This window comes from Tympanuchus pallidicinctus, unplaced genomic scaffold (assembly GCF_026119805.1).
Source record: "Tympanuchus pallidicinctus isolate F22 unplaced genomic scaffold, pur_lepc_1.0 scaffold2, whole genome shotgun sequence".
Taxonomy (NCBI): domain Eukaryota; kingdom Metazoa; phylum Chordata; class Aves; order Galliformes; family Phasianidae; genus Tympanuchus; species Tympanuchus pallidicinctus.
In genome coordinates this window covers 43,155,109-43,178,103 of record NW_026294721.1, presented here as the reverse complement: position 1 = coordinate 43,178,103, position 22,995 = coordinate 43,155,109, and the positions used below count along the sequence as shown (strand labels likewise).

Below are 22,995 nucleotides of genomic sequence, written 5' to 3'. Positions count from 1 at the left end.
GTGATGAAATACAAGTCTAAATATCTGATCTTGAACTTTTTGGTCTAGTGTGACTTAGTTAAATGGGTGAGTTAGTGGATTTTAGTGTTCTGAAAATAGAGCAGCTGGCCACACTAGACAAAGTGTGCGTTGCAATACTTTTGTGTCATGTGTAGCTCAGCATAGCCAAACTGGTTTATTTCTGACCTTTGAAAGTGACAAGCAGATGTGTTAGTGGTGACCTGTCTGTCTTGTTTGTTTTCAGCCAATTGCAATTGAAGTTTTCTCAGGAGACGGACGAAACTATCTTCTGGCGTTCCAAAAAGGGGTCAGAAATAAAGTTTATCAGAGGTATTGTAAAGTAACTTAAGTTAGGATATTTAATGTGATTATTTGCAAGTGTCTGTCTTGAGTCATATTTGAGCCTACAATGATTGGCTAACAAGATTGCAAGTGATTGGTGTGAGACAGTTCATAACTCTGTAGCAAATATAGCATGGCACCAAAGAGCCACTAGGAAGCGCTAATGCCTGTATGCTGAACTTGCTGCATGTGGTCTGTATGAGAGCTGTGACTGTGTGTGGATGTAGGGAGAGAAGGGATGTTCTGGTTTTGTTAAAGATGTTACACAGCTGCTCAGAACAAAATAATTGTACCAGACGTGTTCATTTCTAAGAAGAAGAGATGCCTACATCAGACGCTAATGGTAATCTCCTTCTACCTGTCGGTGCAGGTTTTTGGCTGTGGTGCCATCTCTAACTGACAGTTCAGAGTCAGTGTCTGGACAGAGGCCAAACACCAGCGTAGAACAAGGGTAAGCTTTGCCGTTCCTCATAAGTTCTTTATCTCCTTGGTTTCAAATCAGTGATGCTTACCTTAACGTCCAGATGTACTTGGGGAGTTCCTGTATAAACCTCTGTTTATAACTGGGTAATGCCAAATAAATACTAATTTTATGCTCCAACTTCTTTAAATGTTCTTGCATCATTGACACTTTTGGTATGTGTTCCTACAAATAAATACATATTTTACATAAATTTATATTTACATATAAATACATAGATTAAAGTTATTGATACATTTTGAAAGAATTGAAGTTGCAAAACTATTTGGCTTCTCTGGATTGTTAGATATTTTCATCAGTAGCAGCCTGTCAGGTATGTTTGAATGTGCACTGAATTGCATGTATAAAGTGCATTATTTCAACTGTCTGTGCTCAGAAATAAAATGTGCACTGCTAAAGCCAAAAGGAATGAAATCCATTTTGCCTGATTGTAAAAATTTGTAAGTTTTAATCTTGGCATTTTGAATTGTCCTATGAAGATGCAACTCAAATTCTGTTGATAAGTCAGAAAATGTACTTTCTTCTCCTGTCTAGGTCTGGCTTGCTTAGTACTTTAGTGGGAGAAAAATCTGTTACTCAAAGATGGGAAGTAAGTGCTATCATTTTTTTTTTTTTTTTTGCACGTTTTGTAGTGATATATACTTAGTACACCTGAGTTACATCCTATGAACAAGTACTGCTTTAGAAAAAGTATCTCAGTACTGTAACTGGTTATATTTCGTGCTCAAATTATATTTAATTTTGGGTATATTTTATCATGAAATACTAAATGATTCTATCGTTAAAAGTATAAATAGAGTTTGGACATTGTAATACTGATGTAAGTTTCCTATGTTTGTAGAGAGCTAATGCAAGCACCTGAGAAGTTTGACAGCCCAGTTGATTGTTGTGAAGTGGGGTTTTTACAGCTCTGTTATGTCTTCCTTCAGAGAGGAGAAATCAGTAATTTCCAGTACCTGATGCACTTAAACACCCTGGCGGGCCGATCCTACAATGATCTCATGCAGTACCCTGTCTTTCCCTGGGTCCTCGCAGACTATGATTCAGAGGTAAATAAAATGTCCTGTCAGTCTAATAGTAATTTGATTGAGAGGTAAATAAAATATACAATCACTCTAATAGTCATTTTTTTATGTGTTTGAGCTGTGAGTATTACAGTTGGCTTGCACTACCTCCATAAAATCGAGGCGTATCTTTATTGCCTTTTTTTATTTTCATGTTTTGTAATGTCCAGCCTGTGAGGTCAGTGGGTAGGATAGTGCAGGTGCTTGACAGTCTTGTGCAGGAAGGCCCTTGCCCATCCTGATTTTATGGGTGCTAATGGACAGGTGAAGACCCACATGTTCACTTTGTACTGAGGCAGTTGCACCTCCTTTGTGTCAGCGTGCAAGAGTGCAGCAGTAAGTTTTTGCATTAGCTTTCTGAAGTATATCTTGAAGGATGTTGCGTCTACAGGGAAAGCATGTTTTTAAAATTGAATTTATGTTTGTTTTATTTTTAATATTGTTATTATTATTTAATATTTATTTTTAAAGGAGTTGGATCTTACAAATCCCAAGACATTCAGAAACCTGGCAAAGCCCATGGGAGCTCAAACAGAAGACAGATTGGCCCAGTACAAGAAACGATACAAAGACTGGGAAGATCCCAATGGTAAGATGTGGTACATGCTGCAGGACAAGGAGACAGGCAGGAGCCTGCCACAGTTCAGGAGGATGTTGTGAATTTTAATTGCATGACTCAAGACTTCTGGATCTGGATATGCAGAGCCCTACTGTGGGTCTTTGAGGACCTATGAACAAATACTAAATTAGAAGTGTGAAGCAGTATTGTTATACTGTTGATTTTTAAATCTGATCAGCATGTGTTTATATATAAAAATGAAGACAAAACAGTTGTTTTTCAAAACAGTTTAACGGCATCTAAAGGCTAGAAATGGGCAGAGTACAGAAGTAATACACATCCAGTCTCTTTAACGAGTACAGTTTGAGCACTGCTGAAAGGCAGTAAGTTGTACAGAGGAAGTGAATACCTCTGCAGTAGCAGCAGTTCAGCTTTTTCGTTTCTGAGTTTGATGTATGATTTCCTGCTCAGGAAGTACCATTTCCTTGCTACTATCCAAAAGAAATAGAGGCACTAGGAAATTCTTAAGTTCATAATGCTTCAAAGTGAACACAATCAAGTTATATATTCTCTATTTTAGATGCTGTTTTAGCTGTACGAAATCTGTAGCCAGAAATTCAGAGAATTATTTCTTCATAAGCCTTATTTCCAGAGTAATCAAGAATAATGAAGTAAACAATGTTCTATCAGCAGAAATCACCATAGCTGTGTTGGAATGCTTCAAGCATTTTAAATTTAAAAAAAAAAAAAAAAAAAAAAAAAAGACTAACCTGGTCCTGCTGGGCAGAAGCCCATTAAATTACAGGTACTGCATTGCAGCTTTAACTGAAATAGCCACAAGAAAACATACAGTTTTTGATAACTCGGGAATGAAAGTTACAAGTGCCAATTTTAAATGTGTCCACGATCACAGAGTAGATACAAGGCAGCACTAGTTAATACTGTCACCAGTAATTGCTTCACCTAACTGCTTTATTTCTTCTATGTGCATGATGTTTAATTTTCTGCAGGCGAAACTCCAGCTTATCATTATGGGACCCACTATTCATCTGCCATGATAGTGGCTTCCTATCTTGTCCGGATGGAGCCTTTTACGCAGATTTTCTTACGACTACAGGTAAAAAGAATAAGACCTCACTTCCTGTATTGCTTTCCTGCTGTGCATTTGAGGTCTACGTGAAAAAATGAGATTTATCTCCTTTGTTTTCATAAGACATGTTAGAAAAAAAAAATTCAGTTGAGCAATTGCAGGTTGGATTGGTCCAGAAATCTTTGAGATTACTTAATAGAGGATGCAATGGAATTCACATTTCTTCGTGAAGTTAGAATGTTTTGAATAAATGTATGAACAAAATAACACAAGGCAAAAACCAAAGATGATTTTGCTGTGAAAAAAATTACATTTTTAATCAGGCTTTGTTAGTCTGCTGTTGAAGGAGTTGTGTGCCAGTTCCTTAACATCTTCGCACAAAATTAAAAGGGTTTTTTTTTTTGTTTTTTGTTTTTTTTTTTGTTTGTTTTTTTAAACCAGTACTTCTATCCCGGGAGTTTGTTACTGAGTGTTAAAGTAAACCAAAATTTGCAGAGCCTGGATTTTTTGGCAGATTGAGGAGGAGCTGGGATCTTAACGGTGGTCCTACATGGAAGTCATCAAGCAAAGAAAAATGTATTTTCTCTGGGATGATCCCCAGACTGAAATTTGAAGTAGGATTGAGTGTGTTTCTTAACATTCTGAAGATATCTCTATCTTGATACCTTGTGTATGTGTGTTCTGGTTCTCCTTCTCTCAGCCAAGGTACTCTGGTGGGCTGATCTGACTGTTCTCCCTTTGTCCTGCAGGGCGGTCACTTTGACCTGGCAGATCGAATGTTTCACAGTGTGCGAGAGGCCTGGTACTCAGCATCAAAGCACAACATGGCAGATGTGAAAGAGCTCATCCCAGAATTTTTCTACCTCCCTGAGTTTTTGCTCAATTCCAACAATTTTGATCTCGGTAAGCAAAGCAGCTGGTAGCATTGCTACCACTGTGAGTGTGTTGCAGGCAGTCTGACATGAGAAAAGCTCATCAGGTGGGAAGAATATGATGCACTTGACTGCATGAGGAAAGGATAGATGATTCCATATTTGTATACTATTTTTAAAAGTTTGAGTGATACAGAGCTCATTGATTCATCAGTAAGAATATAGCAGGAGTTACTAATTACTTTTGTGATGCTTTCTTTTCTTTCAGTTTTATCTACTTCATTTTCTCAAACAGCAAGTGTTCATTTTAAAAGTTAATTAATAGTTTGTTCTGACAACTGCTAAGAAAGACATTTAACTACTCAAAAAGTTTTCAGCTTAAGATGGGGTGGTTTTGTTTGCTGGTCGATTTGGTGATTTTTAAAAAAAAAATTTTATTTATTTTCAGTTAAACCATTTGAAACACTCAGATAGTCACATTTTACCTGCAGTTCTCTGTTTCCATTTTTCTATATGTAGCATGTTACTTCATTTTGTTATATATTATCTTCCTTAGTATTTTCAGACTTTACAAAATCTGTTTGACAGTTTTCACTTTTAGGACTTCTTCTTTAACTGTTTCTAAAAGGTTTGTTGAAATGTGGCTCTTAGTTTTTACAGCAATAGCTATTTAAGAGTCTAATTTCACATATATTTGCCATAGGAGTTAAGTGCTCTTTGGAGTGTATGTCATACATTACTGAGACATTAAGCTCTTCTCAGCTCTGTGCTGTGAGTCTAATAGCCATAAGAAAGTTTGAGTGGTGCATTTAAGCAGCTTCAGATCTGTTGTTCAGAAGGTATTGTGAGAGATTGGAAGTGCAACCTTACAAAAGCAATAACAAATGGGGAAAAAAGACATGCAGAACATCTTCCAAATGTATTTCACATAAGAGGGTATGGCCATGACTGTAAAAGTATTGGTCTTGTTTGTTTAGTTCAACATCCGATAAATTTAGATTGTGATCATCAGGCAAAAGAAATTTTTCAACCAATATTTAGAACAGCACTAGGAATTGTTTTTTGTTCTGAATTGCTAAGGTGGGATACTTCAATTTGTGTTATTTCATACTTATCCTGCTCCCATTCTATTTCCTTGCTCCCAAATAGAGAGGAAAACATTCAAAGCCTAATGAGATTATGCAAGAAATGTAGGACACTGCTTGTACTACTTGTATGCTTGTATAAACTTGGAAGCTTGCTGGTGTTCCTCTGAGCTAGTAAGAAGTGTGGATGTCTCTCAGCAACAGATTGCAACACAGGAATGTAACTTGGAAGTCTTAACAAATAGGTTAAATAGGTTTTCAGTAGTCTAAACATGCCAGCATTAAGTATTCAGAGTGAGAAGTGAGCTCTCTGGAACCCAGATGACTGTGTGTGGCCAGACTGTGCCCAGGTCATCGACCAGAGTCCTTTGGTGTGAAACTTTTGGCACACAGCTGTTAGTTCATCAGTGTCAGTACATGAATATTTAGCTGTACTGTCATATAGTTATTCTCGTGTGTAAAACGTTTCAGTTGTTTGACACAATCTGTTTCTATTTCAAAGAAAACAAATTTGTAGTCAAAAGCTGTTTCACTAAGGCTTGTCAGTGCAATTTGCTGATAAACCATCGAGTACCAGGATTTATTTTCCTTCAAAATACACCCAGCTGACATGTCTGCTGCTAAATACATGCTAAGCAGAAAATTTTTCTTCTTTAAAATTCAAGCTGTTGCATTTACTCATTTTTACATCACGAATAACACAGAGGTCAAGAAAAGATGGGAAACGTGCCTTGGTGCAATGATGGCTTTAGCTGCCAGCTCCACAGCTGCTTGAGTATCTGCTGTTTCAGTGCAAGCTGTATTAAAAGAACTCTGAAACAGTATTGTCATCTTCAAAAACCCTAATAAGGAATATTTGAGCAATTCCTATTTTTCTACTCTTGCAAGGTACCATATATGAACAACTATGTAGGAAACCTTCAGGTTTTATTGCCTGACCTTTAAAGATAAGGCAGTATTTAAACGAAAAGTCTGAAAAACGTTTTCTTATAAAAGAAAGACGTTAGATTTTGTTGTTGTTGACTTTAAAAACCATTGCTGTCGTTATGTGTTTTCAATGTGTATCTCCGATTTTTTTAATTTGTTTTATAGGTTGCAAACAAAATGGCACTAAACTTGGAGATGTAATACTCCCTCCGTGGGCAAAAGGAGACCCTCGTGAATTTATCAGAGTTCACCGGGAGGTAATCTGAGTTTTAATGGCTGTAGAAAACTTCAGTTGTGCCTTTATGCTGCATGTTAAACATGACTTGATTCATGCAGTCACAGCTGCTGTCTGGTCCATGAGTTCTGAGCTGATGGCTATTTGTCACAAATAGCTGCAGACTTGGCATTTCCTTCTCTTCCTTTTTGTCTAGAGAGTGAGTTGAGGCAGGAGTTGTTTAAATGAAAAAGCTTAACAAAACATACTGAGAATATATCAGTGTATTCTGCTTTTTTCTTTATGGCACGTGTAGTAGACTCAACTGGTGACTGACGTGGCTAATTTCAGTGCATGTCCTTTGGATTTCAGGCTCTGGAATGTGACTTTGTGAGTGCACATCTGCATGAGTGGATTGACTTGATCTTTGGCTATAAACAACAAGGTCCTGCTGCAGTAGAAGCTGTAAATGTCTTTCACCATCTCTTCTATGAGGGGCAAGTGGATATATATAACATCAATGATCCGTTAAAAGAGACAGCTACTATAGGATTCATTAACAACTTTGGACAGATACCAAAGCAGGTACAGCATCTGCAGAATTTCTATTTGCCAGATGGCACATGGGCTGAAATGTATTGAAACAGAGGAGGAAAGTGTTTGAGGAGTTAAGCTTCTTGAGAATATTTGTTCGTATTCTTCCAGTAATGTGCAATGATTGTTTCTGCAATGCAGAAAGAATTTGGACTTTGCTCACAAGAAGGGAAATGTCTTTTTTCTGTTTTGCACTCATAAAATAAAGATTAAAAAAATTATGACATCATTGTTCAACTTAGAAAAAAAATAAGTGTTGAAAAAATAAGTATGTTGCTGCTAAAAATGTAACACTTGATGTGACTGAGGGCAACAGTGAAAGTGCCATTTTCCTGTGATAAGTTAATTTCTATAATAACTCTTAAAAAAAAAATAAAAATAAAAAATGATGTGCCTCTCTCACATTGTTAGGCCAGCTGTGTGGTGGTGTGGGGTGGTGCAGGGAGGGCTGAGGCAAACAGTCCTGCTGTTGCCCTTCATACCCATTGACTTTGTGTGAGCAGTAGAAACGTGTGCATCCTCACAGCCCAACTACATCAGGTTTATGTATGTTCCCTGTACCTTGAATATGCTAATAGGTTAAAAAAAATAATAACTTTCAGCCTTGAAATTGCAGCTCTCCTTGTAGTGCTTTTACAACTTCGTTGTCAAAGAAGGTGAAATTTAACAAAATATGGGTAAAGATTTATATTCATAAGTTAGGTACTGTAAATACGTAACACTTGCCATCAAAAGGTTTATAATGAATTTACCATCTGATAAACCTTTGTGTGGAGGCTCCAAAAAATGGTTTGCTTATGTATCACAGTTGAATTCTGTATTATTTGCTGAAGTCGTGCTGAAGTCAAAATGTTTGGTGTAATTTATTAGTGGATGCCCAACAGTGAATCCGCGAATGCAGAGAACAGTTAAGTAGTGCTTGCTGATTGCTGATCTGCAGCATTTTTAGAATATGAATGAAACACTGCTAATCTTTAGCTTGTGCTCCTGTAAACCTGTAATTTCTTGATGACTTTCAGCTCTTCAAAAAGCCCCACCCTCCAAAGCGTGTTAGAAGCCGACTGAATGGGGAAGCTGCAGGAACCTCTGTGCCCCCAGGTTCCACAAGTGACAAGATTTTTTTCCATCATTTGGACAACCTGCGGCCGTCTCTCACACCAGTAAAAGGTAAAACCACAGTATTTGGAGCATTTTTTCCAATTTCTCAATGCAAAAAATGCTGAGAAGGTTGGCAGGAAGGGATACTGGTAGCTGTGCTGAGGCCAAAGGAGTAGGTTCTGACATTGTTTATCTCTGACATTACAGTGATTAAAAGTTAACTGTCAGCAAAGTAGCCATATGGTATTTTCTTTCTTAATTGATTAAATGAATTGAAGAGAAAAGGATGTATCGTTCCACAAAACGTAACAGGGCTATACTCAAGGATAGGAAACAAAAAAGTGTTATCTGTATTTGCAGAACTTGATTAAAAGCAGCAAATAGATCACTGATTAAGAATGCAACCTGTGGAAATGTTTGACCATGACATTGGCATCGATACCAAAAAATTACTTTTAATAGTGTTAAAAATGGCACAATCACTTTTAATGCTCAGAAGCATCGAAGCGATTACGTCTGTGCCTTGTTTGGCTTGAAGGACATCTCCTGCAGCATTGTACGTGGGACCAGAGTAATTTTTTAAGCAATGCAAATATTTGGTTTTCGTGGAGCATCTGGTATTTAATAGGATTGGACAGCATCAGTCTTTTTTCTTCAGTAAAAGATAACTATCTTCTTTTTTAGAACTCAAGGAGCCTGTGGGACAGATTGTGTGTACCGATAAAGGCATTCTGGCTGTTGAACAGAATAAGGTTCTCATCCCTCCTACATGGAATAAAACTTTTGCCTGGGGCTACGCAGATCTCAGCTGTAGACTGGGTACATACGAGTCGGACAAGGTTTGTCTTCTGAAATTCATTTCAGTGCTGAGTGTACCAAAAGAAATCACTATTTAATAGTGAAAGGAATCTAAAGATGAAAACTTAGTTTGCATGTGAATTGATAACGTTTTTTGTGCTCTGTGTTTTCTTTCTCCCAATCCAATTTTCTTCATTGGAACATGAGCAAAATAACATAAGCCAATTCATAATAACTTTTAACAAGACTGCGAAGAAAAAAAAAAACCAAATCAATTAAATCATGTAATTAAATTTCACTTCTTGTGTTCCCTCAGGAGGCATCTTATGGCAGAGCCTGGAATTATTTATATTTGAGAAAAGCATGTCAGCAAAATCTTGGTTACTTAATGATTCAGTTTGCCGGATGGCACTTGAGCTTTTATATTTTTCACACCTAACTCTAATGTTGCAAGTAATCCTTCTCTGTTTTCTTTATTTCCAGGCAGTAATTGTTTATGAATGTTTGTCAGAGTGGGGTCAGATACTGTGTGCCATTTGTCCCAATCCCAAGCTGGTTATTACTGGGGGAACAAGCACAGCGGTGTGTGTGTGGGAAATGGGCATCTCCAAAGAAAAAGCTAAAGCCCTCACATTGAAACAGGTAAAATACAGCAAAGATGTCAATTAGGGAAATGATGTTCCAAGATCAAAGGAAGTTTGTTAGCTTTGAAACTGTGAGCTGAGTAGACTTGGAAATCTGAATAGTCCCAGTAGAGATCTACACTGAAAATAGGTAAAATGTATCATAAAAATTTCATCATTTTGAGGATTGTTGACCATGTGAAACTTGTCTTAAAGATGGGAAATAAAATAGCAATGTTTTTAAAAAATAAATGTTAATATTTTTTTATTTAAAAAAAAAAAAAATCTAAAAAAGTATGCAGATGTGTTTTCTGTGGAGTAAGCTGTATTACTGTAGAGATCTCTATAAAATACCTCCATCTGAAGACTGACAGGGAGGGCAGCAAAAGAAGCTGTCTCTACTGTTCATTTTCCTTTTTCTACTTTTTCTCCTTCTTTATTTTCTTGTAGAGTTATTTAAATTGTGTTTTTGGGCAAACTTTGCTTTTTCTGGCAGTAACATGTTTGTGGAGTGCAATAATACTCTTTCAGGATACCTTTACATTGTTTTTGTTTTGTGAATTCAAAACATCAGTCTTGAATGCAATGAAGAAAGGACCGGTGTTTTTAAGTCAGTTGCAGCTAAGCGCAGAGGAAGTCTTGTGTGTGTGTTTCATAAAAAAGGCCAAGAAGCAAGACAAAAACATACAAACAAAAAGCAATAAACCACACCAACAAAACACCACCAACCCACCACAAACAAACAAAACGTCTTCTTCTAAGTAGCCAGATTGTGTCACTTTTCCTGTTAGCATCTTAACAGTAGGACTTTTTTTTTTCCAGTGGAAAACTTCAACTAAAACTTAGCTGAACAAATTTAGAGAATTATTAATTAACTTTTCACCACTGGTCTGCAACATGGACTGTCTGAAGCTGTATTTCAGAAGTGTTTTGCTAACAGTTACTGCAAGATAAGGCACTGTATCTTGAATTTCAGGGCGACACATTTAAGTTGCTCTGCTTTTGCCAGTGAGGACAGAGTAAGTGCAAGGCCAGTTGCTGTAGCTTATCTGATGACTTTGTAACTTGGTAAATAGGAGAAATCCAGCTGTATTCCAGATTTCTATCCAATTGTTACTTCAGGCCTAAAATGTAGAAAAGAGGTCTTCTCAAAGCAGACGTTTGAAATTTTCTCCTCCTTGCTGTGAACTTTGTCTTTTTGGTTGTAATTTTTCTTTTCTTTGGCTTTTCTCAAACACCAACAGGTTTTTAAATAGGAGCCAGTTCTTATTTAAAAAGAACTTTTGTTTTCAGAAAATGACTTCTATCAATTTCAGTTATGGAAGCAGTCACCAGCTAAATACTTCCAGTCCAGCTGGGCCTTCTGATAAAGTGTTTGAGTTCACGTTGACTGAATCTCTTTAGGTTTAATACAACAACTTTTGTGTTCTCTCTCGATTGTAGCATGTTCCTTCTGTCTTCTTTTGGCAGGCGTTATTGGGTCATACTGACACTGTCACGTGCTTAACAGCATCACTGGCGTATCACATCATCGTGAGTGGCTCACGGGATCGCACCTGCATCATCTGGGATTTGAATAAGCTCTCATTTCTTACACAGCTTCGAGGTCACAGGGCTCCAGTTTCAGCACTCTGTATAAATGAATTAACGGTAAGAAGCAAACATCCATGTGTAGTGGGAGTGTTAGCAAGAATCTGTAATTGTTAAACTGAAGAAAAACAAATTAGGCTCTTCCATTGGTTTGGGGAAGCTTGCTTAATTCATGTTAAAACTTATTACCTGTTATAGGAAATAAATTGTAGTGAGAAGAAGAGGGTAGTAAGAGGCACAGTTTATTAGCTGCTCATCCAGTTGTTGTAGTGTTGCTGGTGTTTTGAACCACAGCTACTATTTCCCCTCTGCGCTAGATGAAAGGACTGTTTCTTGCCCTTTTCCTAATTATGAAGGGATCATATGAACTTTAATGTAGCACGTGTCAGTAAAAAAGATAGGAGGTTTGAGCTGAGTCATAAAAGAGGGAAGGGAAGGTACTTAAAATATGCTGTGGGACTGGTGAAAAATAAAGGAATTGATCTACTTATTCTATAAACTCAGCAGACAGGTTGTTACTAAGTCTGTTTTTGTGTGTACAGTCAAAAAAAAAAAAAAAAAAGTATGTAATTCTACAGTTTTATTTAGGGTCTCAGCCTGAACAGGAATTACTTAGGAATTACTTCAAAGTTGCTGCTGCAATCATAGAATGGTTTAGGTTGGGAGGGACCTTTAAGATCATCTAGTTCTAACCCTCCTCCTATAGACAAGAGCACCTTCCTTCAGATCAGGCTGCTCAGAGCCCCATTCTGCATGGCCTTGAATGCTTCCAGAGAGGAGGCATCCACAGCCTTGGTGAGCAACCTGTTCCAGTGTCTCACCAGCTTTTCTGTAGGCTCCCTTCAGGTAGTAGAAGGCTGCTGTAAGGACCCCCCAGAGCCTTCTGTTTTCTAGGCTGGAGCCCCAGCTTTCTCAGCCTGTCCTCACATGGCAAGTACTCCAGCCCTCTGATCATCTCTGTGGCCCTCCTCTGGACCTGCTTCAACAGCTCCACATCCTTCTTGTCCATTCTTGGGGGCCCTAGAATTGGATGCAGTACTCCAGGTGATCTCTCACGAGAGCAGAGTAGAAGGGCAGAAACACCTCCCTCGACCTGCTGGTTACGCTTCTCTTCATGCAACCCAGGATACAGTTGGCCTTCTGGTCTGCAAGTGCACATATTGAATCTTTCATCAATTGATGCTCCCATATCTTTCTTCTCAGGGCTGCTCTCAAGGTTCTCCACTCAACCTTTATCTGTGCTTGGGATAACACTGACCTATGCAAATAAACCTGGCTTATGTTTTTGCTGAAACAGAATCTGAGATTTGTTTTCACATATGCAGTTTTTACTTGTATTTTCAGGGGGATATTGTGTCATGTGCTGGCACTTACATTCATGTATGGAGTATTAATGGCAGCCCCACTGCAAGTGTGAACACTTTCACTGGTCGAAGCCAGCAAATCATGTGTTGTTTTGTGTCAGAGATGAACGAGTGGGATACCCAGAATGTCATTGTGACAGGACATTCAGATGGAGTTGTACGGGTACGTACTTGGAACCACTGCTTAGAAAAATAAGTTTAAGCCTTTGTAGTAGATAAGTAAATTCTGTCCAACGCAGCATCCTGACTGGTACTGAAAGCAGTCCTGCTGTTCTGGGGTGCATCATTATATATATTGTATTTCAGCCACTTGTTGCTCACTGGCTTCTGTGCCTGGAGTTTGTAGCTTTTGTTCTCTGCTTTTATTCTGCACACTTTTAGGTAATTCGTTTTGCTGCCTGGAAAGAAAAGAGGAAAAAGAAGGAAAAATAGAGCATCTCTGTTCACTGCCAGTCCAACCTGGCTTTCATTATTTTGTCATGTGTGTGCCTGCATCTGTCTTAACCAGAGTCTGCTGGTCAGATTGCAGTACGGAGTGGATTTTTTATGTGAACAGCTGAAGAGTTAAATAATAGCACAAGGCTTGTTCAGCTGTCATTCAGGCATTTATGTAGTTGACCTCCTATGACCCTTGGGGGGGAAAAAAATGCAGCGACCTGCCTGTTGTACTGCTGGTGTGATTATACAGTTCTAATAATGCCTCTGAACTCTAGCAGTAGCTAGGAAGAAAGTTAAGAGTTCCATACATGCCAGTTTGCTTGTCCCCTGTCCCTCCAGTTCTGGCGGATGGAGTTTTTGCAAGTACCAGAAACACCAGCTCCAGAGCCTGCGGAAGTCCTGGAAATGCAAGAGGATTGCCAAGAAGCACAAATAGGTATGTCTCCTACCCATAGCTTGGTATTTGCCTTTTATCTGATTTTCCCCTTCACATATATTAAGTCCTGCGGTTGTGCAGGGCAGAAAATGATAGAAGGGTTTTCTCTTAGTGGAAAATAGACATCCATTGGACATAATGAAGTGTCTGAGTTCTCATTCACTACTTCATACTGTCATTTCATACTGCTGTGAGCAAGGAAAACCATGGCCATCCTTCCTTTTGTTCTGAGTAAATTCCTTCCTGTGGTTGCTTCTGCTATCAGTGGTATAGGTAGGTGGTATAGGTAGGTGGTATAGGTAGTATCCTAATGGATGCTACCATTGTCAAAAGCTACGTATTTCTCTATTTTGAAATAAAATTATAGCCTAAGAGCAGAGTTAACAACCTGATGTTCTATCAGTCGAATTTTACACAAGCGGAGCTGCCCATGCCATAGTGTTTTCTGTGGTCTGAAGAATATGGTCCGTGCTTGATGGGCATTTGCTTTACTCATCTTCCTTTGTTCATCTTCATGTTGAAGATATGATCTAGACTTGGATGTGGATCCTATGATACTCATAGGATGCTTTTAATTGCACAGCTTAGCTATTCTGTAACGGAGTATGAATGTACTGAACTACTGTGTTTTCACATCATGTTAAGCCTGTTAATAACATCTGCCTCATGTGTTTTAGTTGTCCTGAGTCTCATCACTGTTGACTGGTTACTGTTTTCCTGAGTGACAGGAGGAATTTTTATTTTTTTAAATTTTTCTTGAACACTTTTGAAAGCTGTACTCACTGTGTCTTTCCCAGTCTACCTCAGAACAACTATTGTAGGAACTACCTGTGTTGCCGAAGAGATGAAAAATGTGATGATTTCTGCTGGTGTTTACTGTGGTGGGAGCTGGATCTCTGCAAAGGCTCTGAGATTCCCACGTGTAATTTCTCTTTAGTCATGCCATGGTGGCACCTGTTGGGTTGTAGGCAGTGTAGCAGCAAGAAAGGAAGAAAGCTTAGCCTATAAGCAGTCCTGCTAACGGTGTTCTCTTTTCTGTTGCATGAATTCAGGACAGGAAGCCCATGAAGAAGACAGCAGTGACTCTGACGCAGATGATCCATGCATTGGTCAGGATGTGAAACTGCAGGAGAGCCAAAGTCAGCCAGGCAGCACCAGCCACAGACCGAGGTCAGCCTCAAACAGAGTGGCAGCAGCATGGTCAGCAGACAGTGGCTCAGATGACTCCAGGCGTTGGTCAGACCAGCTTAGCTTGGATGAGAAAGATGGCTTTATCTTTGTGAATTATTCTGAAGGACAAGCAAAAATACATCCCCACGCTCAGGTTAACCACCTGCACCCCAGCTATGCTGAAGCACGGCACTACAGCAAGCTTAAACCAGGTAAAAGAAGAGGAGTACGCTTCCTTGGTTGGATAAATTTGCTGTTAGCATTGACCCAAAAAGCAATACCTCTGCAGTTTTGAGCAGTGATGGCTGATAAATTCAAAAGTCATTGGTGAGAAGTTTCTGTGTTGAGGTTGTACGTTGTTTGAGTTTTTCCTGAGGAAATAGTGTTCAGTTTACCTTGTCTGGCTGCTAATCTGCTCTCGCTGTTGCTGCAATGGGATGGGGGGAGAGAATAGGAAGAGCAAAAGGGCAAAAGCACAAAAACTCAAAGGTCAAGCTAAGGATAGTCAACTAAGCAAACTAAAGAGGAAGAAAAAAAGCCATGAACAAGTGATGGAAAGGCTCTCACCACCTCCTGCAAGCAGACTGATGTGCAGCCAGTTTTGGAGTGAACAGCTTCCTTACCAAAAATGCCATTCCCTCAGTTTGGTTACTGACTATGATGCTGTATATGACGTGGAATATCCTTAGGCCAGTTGAGATCAGCAGTCCAGCATGCGTTACTTCTGAGCTTCTTGTACACCTTCAGCCTACTTGCTGGTAGGTGAGGAAGAGTGGGGAAAAAAAGAGAAAACCTTGATGCTGTCAAAGTAATGTTCAGCAGTACCTCAAACACTGCTATGTCCTCAACACTGTTTTAGTCACATAACCAAAACACAGCCCGATAGGGGATGCTGTAAAGAAAATTAACCACAGTTGGAAATTTCAATCTTGGCTACAGACAAAATTAATAATAATAATACTGATGAAACACTCTCAGTCCTGCTGGTCTTCGGTGCCAGCTCCACTCTGAGTGTCACTGTTCTCTACAACTGTCAGCTGCATTTGGTGAAATACGATACTCTGCCTTGTATTGCATTTTCTCCTTCCTTGGATGTGCAGTGGAGCAGTTAGGAGTGTATTTTCCTTGAGTGGGAAGTGACTCTCTTGGAGTTATCAGCCTCCGGGGAGATAAAGGTGTTTCCTTTCTACAAATTGATGCACGTGGATGTTTTGGGGAGGGAGGAAGATACAGAAATGAGAACGAGCAGATTTGTCTTTTTCCTTTTCTCCTTCCTGCTCTCTTCTAGGATACCGGTGGGAGCGTCAGTTGGTGTTTCGGAGCAAACTAACTATGCACACGGCATTTGATCGCAAAGATAACGCACATCCAGCAGAAATCACCGCCCTCGGCATCTCCAAGTGAGTAGCTCACAGGTGATCACTCAGTGCATTTTTTCAGTGTTGTCAAAGGATGCAGATACTGTTCTTTGCATAATGCTGTTTTGTGTTTGTTTGTTTGTTTTTGTTGAGAGCACTGGTTAATTCTTGGTCATTAAAGCATCATTATATATTCTGACATCTAAAATCAGCTATCGCTGTCTGAGCCGTAATAGTCATGGAAATGCTTTTGCTTTTTTACTCCAGAGATCACAGCAGAATTCTCATTGGGGATGGCCGTGGCCGAGTGTTCAGCTGGTCTGTGAGTGATCAGCCGGGCCGGTCAGCAGCTGACCACTGGGTGAAGGATGAAGGAGGGGACAGCTGCTCAGGCTGTGCAGTCCGGTTCTCGCTCACGGAGAGGCGTCACCACTGCAGGAACTGTGGGCAGCTCTTCTGCCAGAAGTAAGCTAGCACCAGCCTCCTTTAGATTCTTTCCCGTATAGAATTTTAGGCTATTGCATATCACTGAACTCTACAAACACACTGTGTTTTCCACTCTCTTATCAAAATTGATTTAAAAAAAAAAAAACACAACAAAAAACAAAAAGAAACCAAACATGAGTGCTGTCAAAATTTCCTCAGAAGAGTTAGAAAAAGCAAACATGCCCCTTTAAATAAACAGTGAAGCTGTCAGCTTAATGTAGGTGTCAACTGAGAATGAAATCAGGTAATGAATCCTAGAGAAATTAAGTTAGCAAAGGAGAAAAAAAATATTTCTTTTTCAGCAGATAGTTCATCTTATCAATCTACAAACACAACACGGTGTCAAAATTTGTTCGGACGGTGTTGAGGTGTTTGAAGTCACAATGATAATTAACACACCTGGGAAGAAAATGATGAGGCTGGGAGAGGACGTGTTCACAGTGGTGTTCTTCTTTGCAGGTGCAGTCGCTTTCAGTCTGAAATCAAGCGTCTGAAGATTTCATCACCTGTCAGAGTCTGCCAGAACTGTTTCTACAACTTGCAGCATGAGCGGGGCTTAGAGGAAGGGCCCAGGAATTGACCAGGTGGTGGTAAATGGAGACCCTGTACAGTCCTGCTGTCACCCTGAGAACTAATGTGAGCATAGTGCTGTGATCAGAAGGGAGTAGAATATTGTCTGTTTACACTTAAGTTTATACTGCATTTTAAGCACTGAAAGTATAAGGGATCATTGAATTGATTTGTGTTGATGGAAGGTGTGTGATGAGGTGAATGGCACGTTGGAAGAGCCAGGCCCAAGAAGACGTGGTTAATAACCACAGATACAGTAGAACTGTCAACCTCTAACTCTGTTGACATGGCTATGAAGAAAATCCTCACTTACCCTAAACACCAGTTCTTGTCTTGTTTTTGTAGAGCTAGTCATCTGTACTGGGGTGGGGGGTGGGAGGGAAGGGAAGGCTTTTTAGAAGATAGTTGTAAATCTGCCTTCTTCGCAAGCAACTGTGTATATTGTAAATAGGTATAATGGCCTTTTTATCTAAATATGAACCTAACTGCCTGTTACATGGGACTTCAGATTAACCACTATACTTTGTGTGGCATCTTTCTCATCTATCAACTTAAATATGAATGTTTAGATAACAACAACAAAAAAAAAACAAAAACAAAAAACAACCAGAAAACTCAAAGGCATTATGTGTATTTCTGTTAAAAATCCAGTCTGTGCACGTTCGTTCTTCAGTTGCCCACAGTATCTTCATTTAAATAAGGCTGTTCATGGAACTACATGGATTTTTTTTCAAAAGAAAACTTTTTTTGAGAATAGGACTTGGAGTATTTTATTCTAGCTGTAAGATAACCAGGAACTAAATTGTAAACTTTGGTTGCATTTTATACCAAAACTATTTACTGCCTCAGTGTTGTTCATATTTAACAAGGCCTGTTTTATACATATGTCAGAGCTGCAGTTTTGTTAATTAGTGTTCATTAGCAGCTGATTCATGCAGTGCAAGAACCAGCTTTTACCTTCTTTAAGTCAGTAGTGATTGGCTTGCATACAGGTACAGGATGAATTTTCCTGTGCATAGAATTTTACCACTGTTGTCCCGTAGCTTATTTGAAAAAAAAAAAAAAAAAAAAAAAAAAAAATTAAAAAAAAAAAAAATGTTTGGAATAACGTAGTCATTCAGGAACGGGTTAGTGCTTGTTCTGCCAGAGATGCTTTTAAGAGCTGTCTCCATGTGTCAGCAAGTGGCATGACCCTGAGGACAGTGGTAGATTTCCATGACCATTTTTAAGTTTAAAAAAAATGAATTCAATTGCAGTATTTTTTTACTACTCTGTCACTTCTTTTGCACTACATGTGGGATGAAGTAGAGACATGGACATCTACTGGGATTGGAACACACTCACCACACAGGCCTGTGGACTGCTTTCCGAAGGAGGTTTTAACAGTGGGTTTGTTTGTTTTAAATGTGTGTGTATATATTTTGTAAATGTGTGACAAAATGATCTAGATCTAGGTAAGTTCACATTGGGTTCTTCAAAACAACAGTACGGATGTGACCCAAAGCAACAGAAGACAGGCAGCCCCACTTTTGCTCTGCAGAACATCAGTGTGTGTATTTGGCTGCAGACGGAGAGGTTACCCTGCACTGGCAGGTGCTTGGCAGACTCCATCCCCAGGAAGAAGATGATTTAAGCTGTTGTTGGAATTGCAGTGTGGGAAATGCCAGCCCCTCTGTGACAGTGGGTCCCTGTACCTTGGAGACACGCTTGTCTTCTCTTGGTTGGACCTTCTAGATCCATTTGTTGATCCTAACCACTTACTCTCTACCCTGGTATCACATGTTTATGCACTGAAGGTTAAATATGTATTTTGACATGATTGTTTATAAAGTATGTGCTGGTCTGTAAAATGAGAAATTCCTGTTCTGGTATGTGTACTAGATCCCCAAATGAGCAGAAAGGCTTTTCTAGAGCCCTTGCACACTGTTGAGTAAATGCAGGTTTGCTTAGGTTAGCTGACCCAAATAGATCCCTTCGGATCCAAACTGTGATAAGTAGCTGCGTTGCATGGCTCCCTTGGCAGATTTATTGTTGAAAATAGAAGGGGGGAAGCCCTCAGTAAATGTGCATGGAGTGCTGGAATATTTATATTCAGATGTTCTCTAACGTTGCCTTGACCCTTCCCAAAATGATGCGAAGCCAGCATAGTTCAGAAGATGGGCTGGTGGTCTACATGTTTACTGTTTGAAGAGAAGGCTCTTTTAACAACCATTAAATGCTTTTAAGTCCTCAGAGGTTCTCCCCTCTTGCCTCTAGTTTTCAAAACAAAACCGAATTTAAGGAAGAATTCTGTTCCATGAATTGATTCCAATCAAACCCTAATCAAAACAGGGCTTCTGGCAGTTACTCTGGTATAATCTGAACATTAAAAATAAGATCAGGCATATATGACTAATGTGGACTTATGAAGACTGTGCACCATCAGTGATGATGTAGTTGGCCGTTGTATGGCTATGCAGGCACATGGCACCATTGTCAATCTGTGCTTTTTACCTTTGGCAGCCTACTAAAATCAGGATCCCAATTCCTTTCCAAGTCTGTAGCGTAGAGGTCGGACCACATTTGCGTTTTGCAAACCAATAACCACAGCCTTCTGACTTAATCCCTCAGTTGCACTGTTCTAAAACCACATTTGTGCTGGTAGGAGGTGGAGGGGAAGTACCCTGCCTGCTCGTATTTCCTCTGGCAGCTGGTGCTGTGGGCAACTGCTTCGTTCACTTGGGAGTGGTTTTCTCATTGAAGCTTCTAATGCAAAGACTTGCTTTGTTTTCCATGTAAAAATGGGTTGCGCAAAAATATGCTCATGTACACTAACATCAGTAGACTGTATTCTCTGCAAGTACCTCACATGTCTTCTCCTGCCTTGTTCTTTGTAGTATACTTATTCATGTACTCTTAACATTCGTATGTAGTGTGCAAATGTAATGTCATGCTTACAAGAGGGGGCTGGCTGCCTCCAGCCCACAGTCATCGGTTCAATAGCAGAACACTTTAGATAAGTTATTTTGCACTTTCTTATGTATAAAATTGGTAGATACTTATATTTGCTTTGTATCATTTAAAGACTCCTTTTGTTTCGGTAAATGAACTGTGTATAAAATATTTATGCAGTCGAAACTGTTTTTAGACAGTATTTTTAATTTCAGCAAGTTTGGTTACTTGTTGCATGACTATTAACACAGCTGACTTTTTGTGTCAGTGCAATGTATATTTTTTTTGTCCTGTTATTAACTTGTAAGCCCTAGTTAAATGGCCATTTATTTGTACAGCATCGGGAGTAAATTGAAGATAACTGGCTAAGACTGGAGTGTGGAATTTTGTACTATATTGCAGAATCCAATATCTGTTTTTTGGTGGTTACGTAAAAGGCCTGACGATTTACTATCTAGTGTGCAATCTGTGATATCTGAATGTTCATTGTATATTTGTCTCCAATGCAAAAAGTTAGAGTAACACAGTTACAATACATGATTAAATGCAATAGTTCAGGTACTTAAGTATTTTTTTCATTTCAAATAAATACCTGCTATTTACCACCAAAAAGCTGTTTTGCATTTGTTGGAAATAAACAACATTTGCAGCTGAATAAACATTTTTAAAATGGGAGTGGTAGTTGATGAGTACCATGTTTTTTTATCCTCCAGACAAGTAAACTTGTTGTTTGATATCGTTTTACTTTCTGAACCCAAGTACAGTCATCTGCAGTGATGCAATGTAAAATTGTGAATCTTTTTTTTTTTTTTTTTTCTTTAAGAGTGTCATTGTAGAGAGTGGGAAGCCAGCAGTGTTGACAGTTTTTTAGAAGAATAAGCTGTACTGATAAAGAGAAGGCAGACAGTAAAGAATAATAAGTCACGTTCCATAAGGACATTTCAAGAGGAGGAAATATTGAAAACTTAAATCATCTTTTCCAAGGAGAGAGGACAACTGCTAGAGCAGGACTTGACCTTATCTGGTGAGACACAGCTTAAGATCCCCAAATATTGAAATATTTTACTAATGCTTAGAATCATAGAACGATTACAGTTGGAAAATACCTCTAAGAGATAATCATGTCCAACCTCAAACCCATCACCACCATGCCCCCTTCAACGCCTTTGTATAATTTTTTCTAATTTGGTAGTGCTGAAGAAGGTGGGATTTTGTTGTGATGGTTACTTGCATGGCAATGCTGGTTGCTAACAGTTTTTCTCCAGTTAAAAAACAGGCTTTGTTGCAGCTGGACCTGCCATGTTCCTTAGCTGATTAACACCAGAACACACTGCATTCTTAGTGCTCGTCAGAAAGTGATTTCTTTAGCTGTAAGATAAAAGTACCTTCAAGCAATGTTATTAACCATCTGTGCTTACTGCATTCAGCATAAACTCATTTCACAACAGCTTTGTGTGGCTGGAGGGGGGTTTTTAGAGTGTATTAAGTGCTCTTTGCAGTTGTAGCTAGCCTACAACTGGTGCCACAGAATAGGTCACAAAGGAGCTTTAGGAGAGAGCACCTTGAGCCAGTAGAGTGCTCTGGAGTCAGGGTGCTAGGTCTGGGGTTGTCGAGTAGAAATGCCCTCTTATCTGCGGCTCCAGGCTGGTTTGTGCAGCAGAACCACTTGCTGTATGGTAATTCAGCATTTTCTTCTCATTGGCAAAAATGTGCTGGCCTTCTTCATGGATCTGTACCACATTGAAGTTAGCGGACCTGTGCTCAATTTCCAGTAGTGTTCTGAATGATGTGAAGAACCTGTAGTTTTAGTGCCATGAGTAATTTTTATAACTTTTTTTTTATCTCTCCAATACATGCTCCCACTGATTCAGTCTTTATAGCTAGTGACCGTGCCTTATTTCAGGAGTAGCCTCCATTCTGTTTCTTGCTGTAGGAGATTAATTCTTTTGAAAGTTTGCCAATGGCAGCATGATAACTTGGTCAAACCTGCTCATAGGTGAAGCTTTGGTGCTGAAAAACTTCGGCTTGGAGACGACTGGCTACATGTTTCCTCCTGCTTCTCTCAGTAATGCAGCAGAACAAACAGTGATGGAGTGGACAGGTAACACATTGAAGAGGTAATTCCTATGCAGCCACAAAGCTATCCGAGTTGTAGTCTCCTTTGTGTGAATTATCACCATTTGCACTAGCTACAGAATATGATGTTAAAATAATAAAAAAAAAAAAGACAGGTTTGAGAAAGGTTCAGTGCATTATAGTGGATATTTTTTGCATGTTGCTTTTCTAGATGTGGGAATTAATATTGTGCTATATGTTTTGTAAACTTTCTTAGTATAAAATTATATTGATAAGATCCATCAGATCAGCATTCCCTTGTGATGCGCCTGCAGTCAGCTGGAAGCAGTTTCTCGAAGTATTGCTAGTTCATTTCCACACTGAGTTTGTTTAATTTGGAATTAAACTGCAGCTCTTTCTGGTGAACAGGCTGCCCAGTTTGTGCCATGCCAATGGGATGCAGATGGGTGTTACTGCTAGGGGTAGAGACGTGGCTGTGCTAGGGGTATGGTGTGTGGCTGTGCATTGCTGGATGCCCTGTAGAAGTCTCAGGAGGATGACTGTTGGTCTGGTCTGTCAGCAGGGGCTCTTTGTGGCTGCCTAGCTTCACATAGGATGTGGCATTAATGGAAGGAAATTATGTGGCTCTGCATGATGGATTTCTCAGCTTTTTTCAAGGAAGAGGAAAGTGAAGGATGTTCAGAGTGGGTTGAGGCTTCCCATGGACAACACTTGCTGTTCTGAGAGCTGAAAACTCTGCTTTCCTCTGGTAAAACACCAAGGTTCTGTTGAGACTGAGTCTTCAAGGGAGGGAAAGCATGTGCAGGTTGCATTTAAATTCACCTTCTCC

The 22,995-nt window shown here is 39.3% G+C and overlaps 1 protein-coding gene across 9 annotated transcripts in view; it reads left to right on the top strand.

Moving 5' to 3' along the window:
- Positions 1 to 20,765, top strand: part of WDFY3 (WD repeat and FYVE domain containing 3) — a 139,691-nt gene extending 118,926 nt beyond the window's left edge. For 8 of the 9 annotated variants that reach the window (XM_052682977.1, XM_052682973.1, XM_052682976.1 and 5 more), the window contains 19 exons: positions 245 to 330; positions 713 to 793; positions 1,358 to 1,412; positions 1,753 to 1,872; positions 2,359 to 2,476; positions 3,457 to 3,563; positions 4,286 to 4,439; positions 6,586 to 6,677; positions 7,007 to 7,219; positions 8,248 to 8,395; positions 9,011 to 9,165; positions 9,608 to 9,766; positions 11,218 to 11,397; positions 12,682 to 12,864; positions 13,479 to 13,575; positions 14,628 to 14,957; positions 16,034 to 16,145; positions 16,371 to 16,568; positions 17,049 to 20,765. In XM_052682977.1, coding sequence (XP_052538937.1) covers positions 245 to 330; positions 713 to 793; positions 1,358 to 1,412; positions 1,753 to 1,872; positions 2,359 to 2,476; positions 3,457 to 3,563; positions 4,286 to 4,439; positions 6,586 to 6,677; positions 7,007 to 7,219; positions 8,248 to 8,395; positions 9,011 to 9,165; positions 9,608 to 9,766; positions 11,218 to 11,397; positions 12,682 to 12,864; positions 13,479 to 13,575; positions 14,628 to 14,957; positions 16,034 to 16,145; positions 16,371 to 16,568; positions 17,049 to 17,169 — 2,709 coding nt within the window. In that variant the 3' untranslated portion in view covers positions 17,170 to 20,765. Of the gene's footprint in view, positions 1 to 244; positions 331 to 712; positions 794 to 1,357; positions 1,413 to 1,752; positions 1,873 to 2,358; positions 2,477 to 3,456; positions 3,564 to 4,285; positions 4,440 to 6,585; positions 6,678 to 7,006; positions 7,220 to 8,247; positions 8,396 to 9,010; positions 9,166 to 9,607; positions 9,767 to 11,217; positions 11,398 to 12,681; positions 12,865 to 13,478; positions 13,576 to 14,627; positions 14,958 to 16,033; positions 16,161 to 16,370; positions 16,569 to 17,048 lie in introns of those variants that run through there. The other variant, XM_052682978.1, reaches the window with a different exon arrangement.
- The last annotated feature ends 2,230 nt before the right edge of the window (positions 20,766 to 22,995 follow it).